This window comes from Pan troglodytes, chromosome 15 (genome assembly GCF_028858775.2).
Source record: "Pan troglodytes isolate AG18354 chromosome 15, NHGRI_mPanTro3-v2.0_pri, whole genome shotgun sequence".
NCBI classification, from domain to species: domain Eukaryota; kingdom Metazoa; phylum Chordata; class Mammalia; order Primates; family Hominidae; genus Pan; species Pan troglodytes.
Window position 1 is genome coordinate 18,454,300 of NC_072413.2, and position 21,764 is coordinate 18,476,063.

General features: G+C 33.8%; 2 protein-coding genes across 2 annotated transcripts; one reads left to right on the forward strand and one right to left on the reverse strand.

Annotated features, from left to right (window-relative positions):
• The first annotated feature begins 7,380 nt into the window (after positions 1-7,380).
• Positions 7,381-8,322, forward strand: LOC473311 (olfactory receptor 4Q2). The gene has a single exon (XM_528682.5). It carries the CDS (start codon positions 7,381-7,383, stop codon positions 8,320-8,322), a length of 942 nt encoding a protein of 313 aa, XP_528682.3.
• Positions 8,323-19,276: 10,954 nt separating this feature from the next.
• LOC473312 (olfactory receptor 4K14) lies at positions 19,277-20,209 on the reverse strand. The gene is given in 1 exon segment (XM_003952430.3): positions 19,277-20,209. A coding segment is annotated over 1 exon segment (933 nt).
• Between the last annotated feature and the right edge of the window lie 1,555 nt (positions 20,210-21,764).

Below are 21,764 nucleotides of genomic sequence, written 5' to 3' on the forward strand. Positions count from 1 at the left end.
TTCCAGTCTTCTTGCCCTTACTTCGAGTTGTCCCACCTTTCCAGAACAAACCGATGTTCATTTTGTATATTTTGATTAATGTCTCATGTCTCCCTAAAATGTATAAAACCAAACTGTGCCCTGACCACCTTGGGCACACGTTGTTAGGACCTACTGACACACGGGCACACATCCTCAACTTTGGCAAAATAAACTTTCTAAATTAACTGGGACTTGTCTCAGACTTTTGGGGTTCATACTAGGAAGTTCCAAACTTTACCACATCTTCCTGTCTTCTGAGCCCTCCAAGGCTCTAGAAAGTTCCATACTTTCCAATATTTTTCTCTTTTCTTCTGAGCCCTCCAAACTCTTCCAACCTCTGCCTGTTACCTAGTTCCAAAGTTGCTTCCACATTTTTGGGTATTTTTATAGAAGCACTCCATGCCTGGTACCAATTTACTATATTAGTTCATTTTCACGGTGCTATGAAGAAATACCCAAGACTGGGTAATTTATAAAGAAAAGAGGTTTAATTGACTCACAGTTCCACATGGCTGGGGAGACCTCAGGAAAACAATCATGGTGGAAGACACCTTTTCACAGGGTGGCAGGAGAGAGAATGAGTACCAGTAGGGGAAATGTTAGATGCTTAGAAAACCATGAGATCTCAGGAGAACTCACTCACAGTCATGAGAACAGCATGGGGAAAACCGTTCCCATGATTCAATCACTCCCCACTGGGTCCCTTCCATGACACATGGGGGTTATGGGAACTCTAATTCAAGATGTGATTTGTTTGAGGACCCAGCCAAACCATATCATACCCAAAAGAATATAAATCATTCTACAATAAAGGCACATGCAAACATATGTTCATCACAGCATTATTCACAGCAAGGACATGGAATCAACCTAGATGTCCATCAATGGTGGATTGAAAGAAGGAAATGGGGTACATATACACCATTGAAAACTATAAAGCCATAAGAAAGAATGAAGTCATGCCCTTTGCAGCAACATGGATGGAGCTTGAAGCCATTATCCTAAATGAATTAATGTAGGAACAGAAAGCCAAAATCTGCACATTCTCACCTATAAATAGGAGCTAAACATTGAGTACACATGGACACACAGAACAGAAATATAGACACTGGGCTTTACTCGAAGGTGGAGGGTGGGAGGAGAATGAGGATTAAAAAACTGCCTATATGGTTCTATACTCATTACCTGGGTGACAAAATAATCAGTCTACTAAACCCCCGTGACATCCAATTTACCCATGTGATAAAGATGCACATATAACCCCAAACCCAAAATAAATGTTGGAAGGAAATTAAAACTACCTATTGGAGATTATGTTTACTATTTGGGTGGTGGTTTTTACAGAAGCCCGAACCCCAGCATTACACAATATATCCATGTAACAAACCTGTATATGTACTCCTTGAATCTAAAATTTAAAAATATTACATTAAAAAATAAAACCTAGAAGGTTTTCAAATCAACAACTTAACTTTACAACTTAAAGAACTTGAAAAAAATAAAAGAAACTACACCTGAACCTAGCAGGAAGCAGGAAATAATAAAAAGTAGAGATAACTGAAATAGAGAACATAAAACAATAGAAAAATTCAATGGAATCAAAAGTTGGTTATTTGAAAAGACAACAAAATTGGCAAACTTTAGCTAGACGAACTAACAAAAACAGAGAGAAATCTCAAATTACTAAAACCAGAAATAAAAATGAGAACAGTACATGACTACCAACTCTAGGGAAACAAAAAGGATTATAAAAGAGTACTATGAATAATTGCATGCCAATAAAATGAATAACCTAGACAAAATGTACAAATTTCTAGGAGTACAAGACCCAGGAAGACTTAATAATGAAAAAATAAAAACTACGAAAATATCTATAACTAGTAAGGAGATTGAATTAGTGATCAAAGTCTCCCAACAAAGAGAAGCCTGGACATTGTGGCTTCACTAGTGAATTTTACTAACATTTAAGGAAGAATTATTTTGCACCCATTCTCTTCAAAATTTTTTCAAAAAATTTAAGAGGAGGGAATACTTTCTCCTCTTATTCTATGAGACCAGTATCACCTTGATACCAAAGCCGGACCAAAAAACTACAGGAAAAGAAAACAATAGGCCAATGTCACTTCTGAACATTGTTGCGAAATCCTCAACAAAATACTAGCAAACTGAACTCAATAGCACATTAAAAAGATTATATACTATGACCAAGTGGTATTTATTCCTACGATACAAAGATGTTTTAACACAAAAAAATCAATGTAATATATCACATTGCATTAACAGATGAAGGGGGAAAACAATTGATACAGAAAATCATCTGAAAAAATTCAACATCTTTTCATGACAAAAGCACTTAACACTAGGAATAGAAGGAAACTACCTCAATACCAATTAACAGGATACAAGAGTTATCACATAACAATTGTATTTCTATACACTAACAATGAACAGTCAAAAAAGAAAATTAAGAATATATATTATATATCTCTTTATATAGAGAGACAGAGAAAGAGAGAGGGAGATGAGAAAGATGAGAGAGAGAGAGAGAGGGAGAGAGAGAGGAGATGTATTAGGGGAAATTGGCTCACTGATTATGAAAGCTGAGAATTCCTCCACCTGGACCCTCAGCTTCTTGGAAGGTACCTGCTCACATTGAGGGAGGATATTCCCTCCTCAGTCCCCTGACTCTCACAGCAATCTCCTACATAAACTCCTTTACAGACACACCTTGGGCAGCCCAATCATTCTAATCAAGTTCCAAACCATCTGGATTTCCATTCCAGCAGAAGGAGGACAGGTTCAGTGCCTACTGAAGCATTGAGAATAACTAATACAATGATTGACACTAAATAATGCTTTATCAAATATCTGGGTATAGAAATACAACTGTATTAATTGTGGTTAATTTGCATATCCTTGATAAGTAATGATGCTGAACTTTCTTAGTGATATCATTTAGTAAACAGATGTTCTTAATTTTCATGAAGCCTAGTGTGGTAGTTGATTTTTAGTTACAAATGGACTGCATGAGAACTTCTGTTTACTAAATGATATCACTAACAAAGTGAAAAGGTAAGCCACAGATAATATTAGATAATTGTAATACATTTATCAACAAAGGAGTTGTTTATAGCATATATAACAGATTCCTATAGGTCAGTAAGAAAATGCAAGTGACTCAACAATTGAGCAAACAAATTGAATGGACACCTCATGAAAAAGATTTTCAAATAGAAAATAAACATATGAGATGTTCAGCATCATTACTTATCAAGGATATGCAAATTAACCACAATTAGTACCCAGCAGAGTAACTAAATTATTTTTCTTTTTAAAGGTAGATGTTGAGGAGAATATGGAGCAATGTAAACTCTGTTACAACAGTGGTGGTATTGTAAATTGATACAACTGTATCTGAAGAATGTTTTATAGTTTCTTATCAAATTAGATATACATCTACTTTAGGATTGAAAAGTTACACTCCTAGTGTACATCCATCAGAAATGAATACAATGTCCATCAAAATATGTACAGGAATGTTCATAAAAGCTTTTTTTATATTAGCCAAAAATGAGAAACTACCCAAATATCCAGCAACAGTACAATGTATAAACAGTCGTATGCTTAAATAATGGAAGAAATAATAAAGATTGTTAGTAATAAAAATGTATAATGACACGCAATAACTAGAATAAATTTCAGTCATAATGTCAAATCAAAGTAATCAACACACATAGAAAGGGTATATATTTTATAATCCCATTTATACAAAGTTCAAACACAGGCAAAATTAATCAAAGGCGATAGAGGTTATAAAAGAGGTTAGCTTTAGGCGTTTTGTTGGGAGGAGTGAGGAAGTCATCTGAGGCATTGTTAATGTTCTGTCTCCATCTGGTTGGAAGTTTACATAAGCAAAAATTCAATCAGCTGTAAATTTAGATTTGCAGTAAATGTTTCAAACATTTGCATTGTTTAATATTTTTGAAGTCTAGAGAACTTTCATACATTAATAAAGAAAATATGATAAACATTCAGAAATTAAAGCGACGAACATGCAATTTTTAGAATTAAAAGATGTGTGACTAATAAAAATCTGAAAAGATGTTCATCCACAGTGCTGCTGAGGCAAATGCAAACTAAAATGTACTATCATCATTACACATCATATTTGAAAAATTATCATTAAAATTGAAGAATGATATTATCTAGTGTAGGAAAGAATATGAAAATAGCATCACATACATGGCTCATGGAAGTATACATGACTACGGTTTTTTGGGGGAGAAATACCTGTCCACATTTGTCTCAGAAATTTTACTTTCAGCCTCTTCTCTTACATATACTGAATAGCAGTCTGAAGAAATATGAACAAATTGTTCACTGTAGAATCTTTTATTATAATGATAAAATAGTAGATGATCTACATCCCCATTGATAGAATATTTTATTATAACATACCATATTTGATGGTTTTATTATCATATATCAGTTAAAAATAATTAGAACTATAGCCAGGAGTGGTGGCGTGGGCCTGTAATCCCAGCTACTCAGGAGGCTGAGGCAGGAGAATTGCTTGAACCCGGGAGGTGGAGGTTGCAGTGAGCCAAGATGGGGCCACTGCACTCCAGCCTGGGGGACAGAGAAAGACTCCATCTAAAAAAAAATAGTAATAATAATTAGAGCTGAATATAGCACATGAAATCACATCCATGGTATATTACTGTATTGAGGAAAGCTTTTCTCGCTCTTTCTCTTCCCTCTCTTCCCCTCTCAGTGGTACAGAGGCAGAAGTAGAACAAAGTGGAAACTTTTATATTTACTTAAGACATTTTTGTAATATTAAACAAAATTAAATTAAATCTAACGTCAATAATTCTGATTAGAAAAGGTACTCCAGATAAAGCAGTACAAGCAAAGGTGTACTGGTAGAAGAAATGCAAGGCCCCTCAAGCCAAATTTTCCTTAATGTTTCATCACCCTTTCCACTAACCTCAGCCGTGTAGGCCAGGGGGACCCTTACCTCTCTATAAAATCCAGCTGACATTATTACAACTCTCATATCTTCTTTTCCTCTTCTATTAATTGCTTTCTACCCTCACATCCCACTATCACTCAACACATATATTTTTATGTTTCATAATTTCTGAGAAAGGATTGATTAAAAATTTTTAATGATTTCCTTTGTGATTTGACTGTGAGTAGCTGAATCTTGAAATCCCTAAACATCAAAATTTCATAATGGTGGCCAGTGTAACCAGGGGTTTTCATCTTAATTCATTAATTTTCTTGGTCTATAATATCTAGGATGGTTGTATACTGTTAATGTGCCAGGAGTCCATGACTGCAGGACCTAAGAATTTACAGACAAGAAGGTATGTAATTTGACTTAAAATCTATTATACTGACAGCCTTTCTTCATGCTCCTGTCATCAGGGCCTACCTGCAGAATTAGTATTCAATGCTAATTGTGCTCTTTTTCAATATAATATTGTCTATGCAATGTTATATTGTGTAAATCAAACAATGCATTTTTAAAAGGTTTTAAGAGTATATGGCTAGCAAAATTAACAATCTTTGCTCCTGAGAATTGGGAAGATAATTATTTTCTTCATGTTTTTCATGATTCTGAAAGTGAGATTATTTGATGTTATATCTAGACAACTTTTACTCTCAAAACAAGTTAAATGGATTATAATTAAGAGAAATTATTACCTGAAAATTAAGTAAAATGTTAAGTAATAATTAAGTTGCAGAAAGAGAAAAAATCCATTTTTTGGATTTTTGTACATAAGAATAAAATGTCATAAACCCTACAGATATGCATAGGAACTCTCAGTAGGTAAGAAGAAAGTCTCAATTGTTAAGGTGAATTTTTATAAATATTTTATTGCCTTTACATGTAGTCTAGTGTCTTATATAATTTAACTTTTCTGTATATATAGATTGTATCATATTTTAAGTATAGTTTTGTGTCCTGTTTTTTCTTTTATTATGTGACCATTTTCTAAAGTTAATAAATATTTTTTAAACACCAGTTCAACAAAATAATATTTAAATTTGGAAGTTTTACCTCATAGTGTCTTGATATTTTTAACTCTTAGCATATAATTGATGTAATCTTTATATTTACATCATTGCCTTAAATAAGGAATATGTAAATTTTATTATTTTTAAGCTAACTTTTGTTTAGTTTAAAATTAATTTTTTAATATTTTTATCCTCGTCGATTTGCCTAAATGAAAGTATACCGTTTATAGATTTAACAGTGGCATAAACTAAAATAAGTTGAAGAAAATTCAATATTTAAACTTTAAATTGCTATCTAATTATTATATCTTAAGTCTTCAAAATGTTGCTCTGTGTATGGCACAACTTAACTATAGAATTTGAGTGAATAACAGCTATCACAAAACACCAAAAACACCCCTCCCCGCAGTTCTCCGTGGACCATCACCCATTTCAACTCATACAGTAGCATGTTCCAGCTATTGTTCATGTAAATGGATAAAATATACACAACATACAAATTGCTATTTTTATCTCAGAGAAATAGTTGATTTTTATTTGATTTGATAGACTAGTCAAAGGAGAGTCATTTCAATGCATGAATAACCATTTTATAATTATATTTAGATCATTATAAGCATAATGTGTACCTATATGCCCACAGGTATGATTTAAGATAAGAAATATATCATTTACAATCATAAACTGGAAATAAATGTATTATAGAATATGGTAAGCTGAAGAGGCATATCAAAGAAAATATACTAAGAGGTCATTGAACTAGCAATAATCCCAAGTGGAATGTGATCTTTCCTGTAGCTATTTGCACAGGTTAGAGTCCTACAAGAGTTTTCTTGATGGCAAAGGGTACAGAGATTCCCTTTTCTCAAATAAAAGCTCTACAGATCTAATGTCCATTTACTGGAATCTGAAATTCTACCTTTGATTTTATTTTTTCCCCAAATATTTTTATTAAAAAAAAATTTCAGAAAATTATAACATTTCTTGAGACTGAATGTGGAAAAGGAGAGAGAAGTAATGTGTTGAATGATGGAAGAGAGAAATGCATCATGTGGAAGTTAGCAGCTTGGAGCCAGGTAACTTCATGTTCTAATCAACCTTGGCCATGTCATCAGTGTCTTGAGGTTGCAGCTGGTGAAATAATATACATTTATATTAGGTAAGGAGAAAATAATTTCTTCCAGCTAATTAATCAGGATGTATCTTAGAGGATGAAAAATCTCTCTTTTGAAATGAGCAGAGTCTTGTATTTGATATGAATTACCTCATTCATTTTAAATGTCACTAATGCCCTATTGTTTAATCTCTTTGATCTAGGTAGAGCCAGGTCAAATGGATAAAAACCAAACAGAAGTGGTGAGAGAATTTTTCTTGTCAGGGTTCTCACAGACATCATCTATTGAAGCAGGGCTATTTGTACTATTTCTTTTCTTCTATGTGTCCATTTGGGTTGGCAATGTCCTCATCATGGTCACAGTAGCATCTGATAAATACTTGAATTCATCACCCATGTATTTCCTTCTTGGCAACCTCTCATTTCTGGACCTATGTTATTCAACAGTAACGACCCCTAAGCTTCTGGCTGACTTCTTTAATCATGAAAAACTCATTTCCTATGACCAATGCATTGTGCAACTCTTCTTCCTGCATTTTGTAGGGGCAGCTGAGATGTTCCTGCTCACAGTGATGGCGTACGATCGCTATGTTGCAATCTGTCGCCCGCTGCACTACACCACTGTCATGAGTCGGGGGTTATGCTGTGTGTTGGTTGCTGCCTCCTGGATGGGAGGATTTGTGCACTCTACTGTCCAGACCATTCTCACTATCCATCTACCCTTTTGTGGGCCAAATCAGGTGGACAACTTTTTTTGTGATGTTCCCCCTGTCATCAAACTTGCTTGTGCTGACACTTTTGTCATTGAATTGCTCATGGTATCTAACAGTGGGTTGATCTCCACCATCTCCTTTGTGGTGCTGATTTCCTCCTACACCACTATCCTAGTCAAGATTCGCTCCAAGGAAGGAAGGCGAAAGGCACTCTCCACGTGTGCCTCTCACCTCATGGTGGTAACACTGTTTTTTGGACCCTGTATTTTCATCTACGCTCGTCCTTTCTCTACATTTTCTGTGGACAAGATGGTGTCTGTACTCTACAATGTTATTACCCCAATGCTAAACCCCCTCATCTACACACTTCGGAACAAAGAGGTAAAGTCAGCCATGCAGAAGCTCTGGGTCAGAAATGGGCTTACTTGGAAAAAGCAGGAGACATGAGACATTGATATGAATTTTTGAAAGTAGAAAATCTGAGGTTAAAATAATAACTTTTCGAATAATGAGTTAGAAGGTGGTTGCCTAGTTTTTAAATTTATTTCATTAAATCAAAATAGCCCTATTATTGACTTTATCATTCAACTGTACACTATAATCTGTTTACTTTTTTATTTAATCAAATCTGATTTTTCTATCAGATTGTCTTTTTCCTCTTATGTATTCACCTCATCAAATTTTATTCCATCCACTGTTTCCATTTAGTTTGTCATTTAGCACTGGTACAAACCACTTTTTCTAAGCCTTCACTGCCTTCTCTACCTTGCTTTATTTGTTTTTCTTCAATTTTAACTTATTACAACTACAGATGGTCCCTGAGTTATGATGATTCACCTTATAATTTTTTGTCTTTAAGATGGTGTACAAACCATACTTTGATTATTCATATAACCATTTTGTTTTTCGCTTTCCGCACAGCATTCCATAAATTACATTCAACTCTTTATTATTATGAAATATGCTTTGTGTTAGATGATTTTGTCTAACTGTAGACCAGTGTCAATGTTCTGGGCATGTTTGAGGGAGGCTAGGCTAAGCTATCATGTTCAGTAGGTTAGGTTTATTAAATACATTCTTGACTTACAGTATTTTCAACTTACGGTGGGTTTATTCAGACATAAGCCCATCATAAGTTGAGGAGCATCTGTAGATATCTGCAGTCAATTTACAGGTATTTCTTTCTGTACATATTTAAGAGATATCGGTTAGATGTATTAGAGTGAATTCAATTTATGACTATATAACAACAAGCTAATGGAATATATTAGTTTCATCACCTTATCACATGTAGTAGAGAAAGCAGTTGCCTAATATTGTGGGTTCAAATATCCCTCTTTGAATCACAATTCATGTAAACCTCAAAATTTTTTTACGCCTTGAAGCCCGCATTTCCTCATACATAGCATGCATAAAATGATGTGTACCTCTCAGTGCTGATGTGAAGACGAAACATGAAAACAGACATGAATATGTCTACTATGGTGCCTGCCTCATACATAACACAGTTCAAAAATAATTTATTCATTAAAGATGATTTTTTCAATGATATAGGGTATAGAAGGTTAAGTTCTACACTGGCTGACTTACCACATTGCAACAACAGTTTGATCTGCCAGTTTGTGCAGGATACTCGAAAGTGTATATAAATGAGTTCATGATATTTTCACATTTGTCAATTATTGGAAAGTTTATTTTATATTACTGTCATCATCATCAACAATAAACCCCTCGACATTAGTTGTATCCTTAAGTTGTATTAAGACAAATTCATAGGCCTGTTTACTGTTTACCAAATCTTTATAACTAAAGATAAAAAATTAAATCGACATTCAAGTTTACAACAAACTGAACAAAAATAAAATATAAAATACAAATGAACCGTGAAGTATTTTCATTCTTACAGCTTTTTTAGTCTTTGGATTTTAAAGCAATCATAGTAACAAATCTGTGTGACAAAGACAGAAGCCAAAGAGGTTTGGTAAATTTATTACTGACTGAGCTTTTATCTTTATTATCTTTATACTCCCCAAACTAAATTAAATACCTAAAATAAATAAAATGGGACAAAAATGTGTTAAATAAATGCAGGAGGCTTCTATATTTTTTCTCATCAATGTGGCATTGACAACAAAAGAAATATTTTAGAGAGGTTTTCTTATTTCATACTTAGTAAAAATAACTTGTAAAATTTTCATTGAGACATAGAAACACTTTCAGAGATGCTAAAGATGCAAGAATTCATCAAACTTGTATTTTATTTTATAAATTATTGGATATATGTGCAGAACGTGCAGGTTTGTTACACAGGTATACATGTGCCATGGTGTTTTGTTGCACCTATCAACCCATCATCTAGGTTTTAAGCCCCGCAGGCATTAGGTATTTGTCCTAATGCACTCCTTCCCCTTTCCCCTCACCCCCCAACAGGCCCTGGTGTGTGGTTTTCTCCTCCCTGTGTCCATGTGTTCTCACTGTTCAGCTCCCACTTATAAGTGGGAACATGTGGTGTTTGGTTTTCTGTTCCTGACTTAGTTAGCTGAGGATAATGGTTTCTGGCTCCATCCATGTCCCTGCAAAGAACATGATCTCATTCCTTTTTATGGCTGCATAGTATTCCATAGTGTATATGCAACACATTTTCTTTGTCCAGTCTATCATTGATTGGCATTTGGGTTGATTCCATGTCTTTGCTATTGTGAATAGTGCTGCAATGAACATATGTGTGCATGTATCTTTATAATAGAATGATTTGTATTTTGGGGGGTATATACCCAGTAATGGGATTGCTGGGTCAAATGGTATTTCTGGTTCTAGGTCTTTGAGGAATCACTGCACTATCTTCCACAAGGGTTGAACTAAACAAATTTTAAAAATGTATAGGAACACATCTAATGATTGATACATTTACATCTAAAATCCAATATACAATGTTCCTGTTCAAATAAAACATGAAGCTCAGATTTTTTTTAAAAAAATTACTAATTTTGACAGTGTGGGTCAGCTTATAATGAAATAACAATCCCTAAAATATTATTCACTTAACACAACAAATATTTATTTTATATTCATGCAACAATAATAATGTGGAATGCATGTCAGTCATTGATCTCTGCTTATTGTAGTCACCAACAGATTCATGCTGATGAAAGATTTACCTCAACATGTAATTTCATTACTGCTTGGGTAGGAAAACAGCCACATGGTGAATCTCACCCTGGCTCTTGAATCTTCTCATATTGCATTGACCAAATGAATTATACCAATAAGTTTAATAATTTGAAAAACATGGAAAAACTTCTTTAAAATATGACTATTCAAGGCACTCTGCAGAGACTTGGAAAATCTATAATGGGCTGGGATTTATTAAAAATATATTAACTCTATTCTTAAATTCCTTCCCACAAAGAAAACTCACATTAGCGAATTCTTTAAACACACAAGAAAAACATAGCGCCAATGTTATACAAACTCTTCCTGTAAGTAAATAAATAAAGAATACTTTTTATTTCTTTTTGTCACCAGCATGTCTTAAATTTCAAAATCTGACCATAATGTCATAATAATAATAAATTAATTATAAATTAATATCACCTATGAACATAAATGTAATGATCATTTAAATAATTAGCAAATTGTATCTATTGATACATAGAAAGATAATACAATACGAACCACTTGTCTTATTCCAGATTTGTAAGACTAGTTGAAAATTTAAAAATCAATCCATGTAATTAACTATGTTTACAAATTGATAGATGTAGTAAATTATTGCAAAGTTCAATACCAATTTATTAAAAAAGATATCAAATTTGTAAACTACTAATCACAAGTAAACTTATGCTAGGGAATCCTTAATCTGATAAAGAGCATCCACAAAATAATTCTAAAATAAATATTATGCTCACTGTTGAAATATTAAAGACTTCCACCTTGAAACCAAGAAACAAATAATACTTGATATTGCCACCATAATTCAACATTATTCTGGAGGCTTAGGCAGTGTAATGAGACAAGAAAAAAATAGAACAGTATAAGAAATGGAGAGGAAGGAATCAAATATTCATTATTAACAAATGTCACAGTATGTGTATATAGATAATTGAAGAGAATGTACAGAAAGTCAAATTAATAAATGAAGTTAGCATAATCACTGAATATGACAAAGTCAATAGTCTGAAAATAAATTGTAGACTCCCAGTTCTGGGGTAAAATGGAATAAATATACTTTCCCCTATTCATGCTACTATGCACAACCAAAAACTCTGGATATTATATAATGCAAACATTAAAAAAAAAGAAGAAACTCTGAAAGATAGAGGCAGCAAATTAGGTAGAAACTTCAAGACCCAATACATAGCATGATAATTTCCCTTTTTGCATTTTTTATTTCTTTTAATTTGCCTCATATAAGTCCAATTGGGTGTTGGAGAAACCAGCAGCCCAGAAACACCAACAGATGCAGGCATAAATAGCCCCCCACGCCCCCCAGCCAAAAAAAAAAAGCCCACTATCTTTAGCCAGAGGACAAGAAAAGGAGAAGCCTGGAAAGATAGAAAACTTCAAGACAATAACTGCTCTCCATCCACAAAAGGCCACAAATAAATGACGGCCTATCTTCCCCCAAAATAAAGTAAGGAGTCCAGATTTCTAACCTTTCTGGTAGTAATAACCTTCTTCCCATTGGTGTCATTAGAGACCACGTGAAGAGCCGGTAATTCTACTCCATCAAGTGAGGTAAATTTCTCCTCACTGCCAAGGTGATATCAAAGAAGGTTGAGTTGGAAGCCAATTTGTCAAAACCTTCCAGCAGTAAAGAGTACCCCCTCACCACAGTGTCAGTTGAGGTCATACAGGGAGTAATAAGAAGATGACCTTTTCCCTGACAGCCAGCAGAGACCTAGTAAGGAGATTGGACCCTCACCTCTGCCCAGCAGTAATGAAGCACCCTGCTGGGCCTTCTCTATAGAATCAACAGAGGCCAAGAAGGGAATCTAATTTCTACTTCCATTTTGCAGATGGCACAGTGCCAGATGAAGCCTGCTGAAACAAAAGATTTAAATAGTATCCAGAGTCTGATTACATTGAAATATCTAAGATTAATTTAAAAAACAAAAACAGAAACTCTCACCATACAAACCAGAAAAATCTCAGCTAGAATGAAAAAATAGTGAATAGATGCCAATTCTAAGATAAAACAGATACTAAAATTATCATAAAATTCTTCAATGAGAAATTACAAGCACGTTTGAAGAAAATACAAAATAAAAAGTCTCAGGAAATAAATAGAAGACATAAAAAAGATACAAATGGAAGTGGAGGTTTTATTATAGAACTGAAAAATGCCATAACAGAAAGAAAGAAAAAGAGAGGGAGACAGAAGGAAGGGAGGTAGGGAGGGAGGAAAAGAAGGAAGGAGGGAGGGAGGGAGGGAGGAAGGAAGGAAGGGAGGGAGGGAGGGAAGAATGGAGGGTAGGAAAAAGGAAGAAGAAATACAGAAAAGCAAGCAAGAAGGACACCTCAATGAATGGAATTAAAAGCATACTTGGGAGGACAGAGGGAAGAATCAGTAAACTTGAAGACAAAACAATAAACATTAAAAATGTTAAGAATCCTAGAACACCAAAAGAAAAAACAATAAAAAGAAAAATATGTGTAAATACAATAGCCTTTATTTCTCCTGAGTTTTCCAAATTGAATTTGACAGTTAAAGCAAACATTATTGCATTGTTTATTGTTGTACCCAATGTACATAAATAGTTAAGACAATTTTGTATTTAAAGTATGGGAGGATAAAGAGACTGAAAGAATAAGATTTCTATACTATACTTGAACTGGTAAACTGGTTACATAATGTAATACCTAGAATGACCACTAAGAAACCTGTAGAAAGAGATACACCAAAAACTCTATAGATAGATCAAAATAAAATTCTAAAAAAATATTACAGTCACGCACAGGATAGTAGGGAAAATAGAAAAATTAAAAATGAGGGAAGAAACCAAAATCAAAAATAAAATAGGTGACTTAATCCTAACATATCAATATTACTTTAGATATAAATGGTTTAAATTCACCAATTTCAAGACAGAGATTGGCAAAGTAGAAAAAATTGACCTTTTACATGCTATCTATAAGAAACTCAATTCAAATATAACGACACAAGTGTGTGAAAATAAAAAGATGAAATACGATGCACCATGCAGACATTAATCAAAAAGATGCTAGAGTAATTGTTTTAATATCAGGTATATTCAGAGCAAAGAAAATTACCAGGGACAAAGTAAGATATAACACAATGATAAAAGGGACAAGCCATAGCAATTCTAAATATGAATGTACCAAACAAGTGAGTTACAAATTATGTGAAATGAAAACTGATAAGACTGAAAGAATAGACAAATCTACAATTATAATTAGATACTTCAACATGCCTCTTTACGCAATTAATAGAAATAGTTCCTTAAGTATATAGAAGAATTCAACAACACTAACAACCAACATGACCTAATTGACATTTGTAGGACACTCCATCAATGACATGAGAATGCACATCCTTTTCAAACACCCACAGAACCTTTATCAAGATAGGTTATATCCTGAAACATAACACAACAACCTAAATGTCCATTAAGGATAGACTGGATAAAGAAATGTGGTACATGTACACCATGGAATACTATGTAGCCATAAAAAAGTACGAGATCATGTCCTTTGCAGGGACATGGATGGAGCTGGAGGCCATTACCCTTGGCAAACACGGTTACAGAAAACCAAATACCACATGTTCTCTAAGTGGAAGCTAAATGATGAGAACAAGTGGACACATAAAGAGGAACAACAGACATTGGGGCCTATGGGAGGATGAAGGGTAGGAAGAGTGAGGGGATCAGGAAAAATCACTAATGGGTACTAGGATTAATACCTGTGTGATGAAATAATCTATACAACAAACCCCCTTGACACAAGTTTACCTATGTAACAAACCTGCACATGTACCCCTGAACTTAAAATAAAAGTAAAAAACAATATTAAAATTGTATGACATTTGCCACAAGCCATCAAAATAAAACTGTACAGCTTTGAAAACAAACTAAAAAAAGTACAATAATTGAAATCATATGGAAGATGTTCTCTAGCTGTGATTCGTTCAGACGACAAAGCAAGAATAGAAAGATAAGAAAATCTCCAAACACTTGGAAACAATCCAAATCACTTATAAATAAGACATGGTCATAGAAACAAAATTCAAATGAAATAAAAAAATACATTGAACTGAATTAAAATGAAAATATAATATACCAAAATTCAGAGGACAAAGCAAAAGGAATACTGAGAGGAAAATTTATACCACTAAGTGCTGATATTATTATTCTTTTTTGATATTGTTCCATGTATCATTGTTTTAGTGCTTTTCTTTTGGTTACATTTCATTTTTGCATTTCCAGTGTATAGAAATACAATGGACTTTCAAAAGCTTTTTATTTTAAAACATAGAGCCACAGAATGTTGCAAAATATAATGTAGGCATACCATTCCTAGATAGAACATCAGATTCTAGATATTGGAAACTGGGAAGAAAAGGTTGCTAAAATGAAATCTTAGAGTTGCAGAAGTTAGTCACCACCCTGTGCATGATCCACAGGTCACTCATGATGGAGGGAGCCACAAAAGCCAATGTTTGGGGATACATTTTCTTTAAAAGTCTCTTTGACTTCATCCTCTTCAAACTGCATCTGAGTTCAAATAGGAAGAGATAAAAGTGAAAAAATAGTTTGCCCGTTTATAGGAAAGACATTTTACTTCATATGAAAACCCTTAGGCCGAGTGCGGTGGCTCACGCCTGTAATTCCAGCACTTTGGGAGGCTGAGTCGGGCGGATCACGAGGTCATGAGATCAAGACCATCCTGGGTAACACGGTGAAACCCCATCTCTACCCAAAAATACAAAACAATTAGCCGGGCATGGTGGTGGGCGCCTGTAGTCCCAGCTACTTGGGAGGCTGAGGCAGGAGAATGGCATGAACCCGGAAGGTGGAGCTTGCAGAAAGCCGAGATCATGCCACACTGCACTCCAGCCTGGGTGACAGAACAAGACTCTGTCTCAAAAAAAAAAAAAAGAAAAAAAAAGAAAGAAAACCCTTAAATTTGGAGTTCTCCTATGAAAATTTAGCATTTAAAATGACTTACATTAGTAAGAGTCTTCAGACAAAATAATTTGATTTTAACATTGTTTTAATATTCATGTTGAAGAAAAGCATGAATATATCAAAGAGAATTAGGAGAGGAAGCAGCAAATATCTTAATGATTGCAGTTAGAGACAAGGAGGGATATTTAAGATCCCTTCGATTTCACAGAAACTTATCATTGACCACGTCTTATAACCATCAATAATGTATTTTAGGAGGTTGCGTTTTTTAAAAATTAGTATATCCTAATGATGTATTTCTAGGATGATTAATTATGAAAATGCATCCTGGTCCACTAATAAGAGTCTTATATGTTAAGAAAACCTTTCCAACCTTTCCTTAATAGCATTTACTCCTGCAGATAACATCAGCAATTATTCAGTGGTTCTAAGTCATAACAGTGAATGAGAATCACCTGAGGCAGTTTATAGTAAATAGCAGATTTCTGGGATTGGTTCTTAAAGTTCAAATTCGGCGGGCCAATTATGGAACCACATTATTTGCATTTTAAAACATTCACTGTAATACGTATTTAACTTACCTCATTTCAAAATCAGAAAATGAGTTTTGTAAATGCTTCCTCAAAATTCAGGAAGGTTCCTCTAATTTGAAATCTGTGGCTTCCTACGAACGGACGGTGACAAGTTCTCTGCAAATGCACATTGTTTATGAAAAACAAAAACTGGTGATTTCTCTCAAATTTCACTAACCTATCAATAGCCATGTTTACACAGTCCAGACTACTAGTTAAACCCCAGGAATGTCTGCGCTTAGAGAGTGCAGTGATCCACATTTATCTTTGTGGATCTGGACAAAGCAATGTGGAGAGTTGAGCAGAGATTAGGAATGGAGCATGAGCCATTGGATAGTTCTGAGAAGTCAGAAACACCTTATGGGATCTGGTATATATTTGGGCATTTACAAGATGACGATTCCTATGCTAAACACACACACACAGACTATATATATGTATTTATATACGCATACACACAGTATATATACATACTATATGTCATATATATTTATAGTGCATAAAACATATACACACTATATATTATATATATTTTTTAATATATAATTATATATATATAATTTAATAAGAAAGAATCCTAGAAAATCAGAGAAAAGTTGAAGGAATAAAGGCTTCCTAACAATCAGGATTGGATTAGGTTTCTCTTTGATGGGCCTTCGGAGGATATCCTGTTTATTTCTATCATAGTTTTCATTTTGCCTCATATTTTGTGATTGTCTGTATACTTGTCTTTATTTCACTAATTGAAAAGATTCAAGTGTCTGGTAATGTATGTTCTTAAATACTCTATCTTCACTCCTAGATCATTGCCTGGAATCTGAAATGTTGTAGGTACTTGAAAAGCATATAATAATTGAATAAATAAATATATAGATAGTATTTGTTATATTTTGATTAAAAAATTATGTCCAAAGTCTGCAACAAGTCAGTGATCAGTATTACATCAATAACAACAAAGAAAATTACTTCTAAGGCAGATGTTGATTTCTCTTTAAGCTTTTGTTAATGTTCACATATATAGGTGTAATTGATTGTAAAAATTGAGTATGTTCAAAGTCTATAAAATAAAAAAAGAATACTATAATAGGCAAGGGGACTTTATCTTAAGGCAGAAATTGTTTTCCTTCTATGTTCTTTTATATTTATGCATATGTTTGGATTGCAATTACGGGGCAAGTCATAAGTACCCAGAAGCATGCCTTCCTGGATTGAATACAATATCCAAAGTCATTAGAAGCTCCATTCAATTGCTTAACTAACTCAATCATTACCCAATTTTCTCCTTTGGTTTGATATCTCAGAGTCAACCTAGGAGAAAATTGCTTGAGTTCCCTGCACATTAATTTAGTAAAAATCAAATTTAACTCTTGTTTATAATTGCCTTCTTAAGATCCATGGACATGTAAAAATTCAGCATAACATCTGAATCTGTGGCATTCAAACACACACTTCCTAATAAATGATGCCCCAGGAGACGGAATCAAATCAGAAAGAGATGCAGTGTTTATTGAAAATCTACGCTGGGTGAAAATGTGTTAATTTAATAATCCAATACATATTAAATGTAACACAATAGTTTATGTTTACATTATAAAATATTGAGCTGTAAAATATGGATTTTTCGATGTTAAAATGAATTTCTGTAATGAAAATCACTGGAATGTATTCATTTTTTAAATAAAAGCTTTCAGTATAATACACACTTACTAGGAAAAGCATATTTTTAAAATCAATAGGATCTTGAAATGGTGCTGTCTTTTTCCTGCTTTCAAGCTTCCAAAATTAGGACAAATATTTGCTGGGCATTATTTAATCCCAGGCTTGCTTCCCTGTGCCAAATGTCTCCTGTTTTGAATGATGCAATTTCCAGTATTGAGCTATGATTAGAAAATAAAAATTCCTTTTCATATTAACTTTTGGGGCAGAATAAACTAGTAAGATAAATCTGGTTTTAGAAAATGCAGAGTTCATTCCAAAATATATGTGTGGAGTTGAAGATATATATACATACGTGTGTATGTGTGTGCGTGTGTATATACACACACATATACATCTTCACAGATATATATACCATTTTATATTATTTTACAAATATATACATACACAGATACATACATTACATATATACATATGTACATACATGTATGTATATATATTTGTAATAAAATACATGTATGCATATATAAAATACATAATATACATACATATATGTATGTATATATTTGTAATATAAAATAAAATGATATATTTTTGTTGAAATTATTTCTCTGAATAAATGATATATATATCATTTCTCTGAATATATAATAATATATCGTTTCTCTGAATCAATGACATGTATATCATTTTATTTTATATTACATATATACATGTATGTATGTGTATATATTTTAAGCTTTGTATATATATACAAATATATATATACATATATGCTTACATGTATATATATTTGTAATATAAATACATACATTATGTATATATGTAATACATTATATATACATATTTGTAATATAAAATAAAATGATATATTTTTTCTTGAAATCAACTGTTTCTCTGTAATATAACACATTACAAATTATATCAATGTAGTGTCAGAATGAAATCTTTGAGCAGAATTATATTAAAGAAATTATATCCGCTGAATGAATAGAAACATGTAACACTATGGAAGGCTGGATTTCATTGAAAATTCACCCGTCGCGTTTGCAGTTTCTCCATAGCTGCTTTCATCTCCTCATTTCTCAATGTGTAGATAATGGGGTTCAGGAGTGGAGTAAAAATGGTATAAAACACAGACAGCAGCTTGTCCACAGAGAACCTACTGAAAGGCTGCACATAAATAAAAATGCAAGGGCCAAAGAACAGCGTCACTACCATGATATGTGCAGATCAAGTGGAGAGTGCTTTGGATGTGCTACCGGCAGCACGCTGTCTGATAGTGAGGAGGATCACGGTGTAAGAGATCAGGAGGAGCAGAAAACAGCTCAAGGAAAGCAACCCACTGTCTGAGATCATAATTATACCCAAGACATAGGTGTCCATGCAGGCAAGTTTGATCACCAGAGGGAGGTCACAGAAGAAGCTGTCTACCTCACTGGGGCCACAGTAAGGCAAATTTACAGTGAAAGCCACTTGACTGATGGAGTGCACAAATCCAACGACCCATGAAGCCAGCACCAGCCTGATGCAAGTCTGCCAACTCATCAAAGTCATGTAATGCAAGGGTTTGCATATGGCCACATATCTGTCATAGGCCATGGAAACCAGGAGCACCATCTCAGCCCCACCAGTAAAGTGCAAGAAGAAGATTTGAGCCATACATCCTCCAAAGGAGATGAGTTTTTGATCACTAAGGAAATCCCTGATCATCTTGGGAGTGGCAAATGAGGCCAGCCACATGTCCAGGAAAGCTAGGTTCCCCAGCAGGAAGTACATAGGGGAGGAGTGCAGGCAGGGATCAGAAATTACAGTGACCAAAATGAGAAGGTTACCCAGCATAATGGCCACATCGATCCCAAAGAAAAATATAAAGAAAAAATTTTGAAGATGTCGTGAAGTGCAGAGTCCATGCAACACAAATTCTGACACCAAGGAATAGTTCTGTGGGTCCATTGCCTCAGGTTTCAGACTTTGTTTGTAATCTAAATAAAGAAAAAAATCCTGTCATTTGCAGCAACACCTCAAGGACATTGTATTAAGTGAAATAAGCCAGGCACAGAAAGACAAAAATCAAATGATGTCACTTAATATGTGGAATCTAAAAAAGTCAAACTTACAGAAATAGAAAGTAAAATGGTGGTTACCAGAGGCTGGGAAGGAGGAGGGTGAGAGAGAAGTTGGTCAAAGAACAAAGTTTCAATTAGACAGAAGGAAAAAATTCAAGTGATCTATTGTACATCATTGTGATTATAGCTAATAGCAATATATTATACACTTGAAAATCACTGAGAGAGTAGATTTTGCATTCTCATCACAGAAAATAAGTATGTGATTTAGCCATTCCACAATGTTTACGTATATGAAAACATCATGTTGTACATTATAAACATATATAATTTTCATTTATCAATTAGAAAGAGAGAGGGAGGGGAAGGAAGAAAAGAAGTAAGTGAAAATGCCTGTCAACTGCCTGGCACATGAAGTGATCAACTAAGTGTTATCTATGTATAATTTTTAACTTGTAAGTGATACTCTAAAATATAGACTGTTATATACTAACAAGCATGTATATTTGCCTTTTTCAAACTTCAGTGATTCCTGAGGGGCAGTTAGACATTCTGGAAGACTTCTGCATAGGTGAGAGTTGTAGGAACTTTTTTTCCCCCTTCTTTCCATGGCCTTTGTCCATATAAAAACATGGATCAATCAAGTGCAGTAGGTGAACCAAAATTCCTTAGGAGGATTGAGAATATGAAGATTTTTTCAGGGATTCTATCTTCTCACCATCTCTGTCGATATCATTGCCCAATGGGTAATTAATTATTCTTAAGCACTAAATATTGAAATTAAAGCTTCACTTAAAAATAATGTCAACACGTAAGACATGGGAAACTGAATGTACATTATTAAGTGTCTCTTCCTCTTCCTCTCTCTCCATTTACACACACAAACACAAAACTAAACCTAGCAAAGGCATGTTGATAGGTAGATGTATCTATGTATATAAATATGATTAACGTGTCTTTCTCCTGAATCCAAGAGAAGGAAATTTTGTTCCTCAATGACAAAATTTAAAGGAGAAAAATTACTTTAAGCTAAAACGCATGTTTTGGATATAACGACTATGGGCGGGGGGTGATGTATAAATACAGATGAGCTCCCAAATCATGTACCCAACTTATGTATGTTGCTTAGTAATTTTATAAAAGTCTCATTTATTGTGTTATATGTGGGTTGTAGAATGGCTTTTCTGATATTCTCAGATAATATCTCTGAGGAAAATTTGATCTAAATAATGGCTTGTTTACATTAAGTTTTAATCTAAAGTGTTAATCTATGCTATCAGGGAGGACAGCCTATAATTGCAAAACGTGGGACTCTTTCCTCTTTCTTGCCCTTCATCAATAACCTGGATATGTATAATTTGCAAGTTTACAGATAGCACAAATCTGACACGATTTACTTACAGACTTATAGAATATTTCAATATGCTGGAAATATGGGCCAT

Bases quoted from the DNA above. Each gene is read 5' to 3' on its own strand.
- LOC473311 (XM_528682.5), top strand. From the start codon at position 7,381: ATGGATAAAAACCAAACAGAAGTGGTGAGAGAATTTTTCTTGTCAGGG.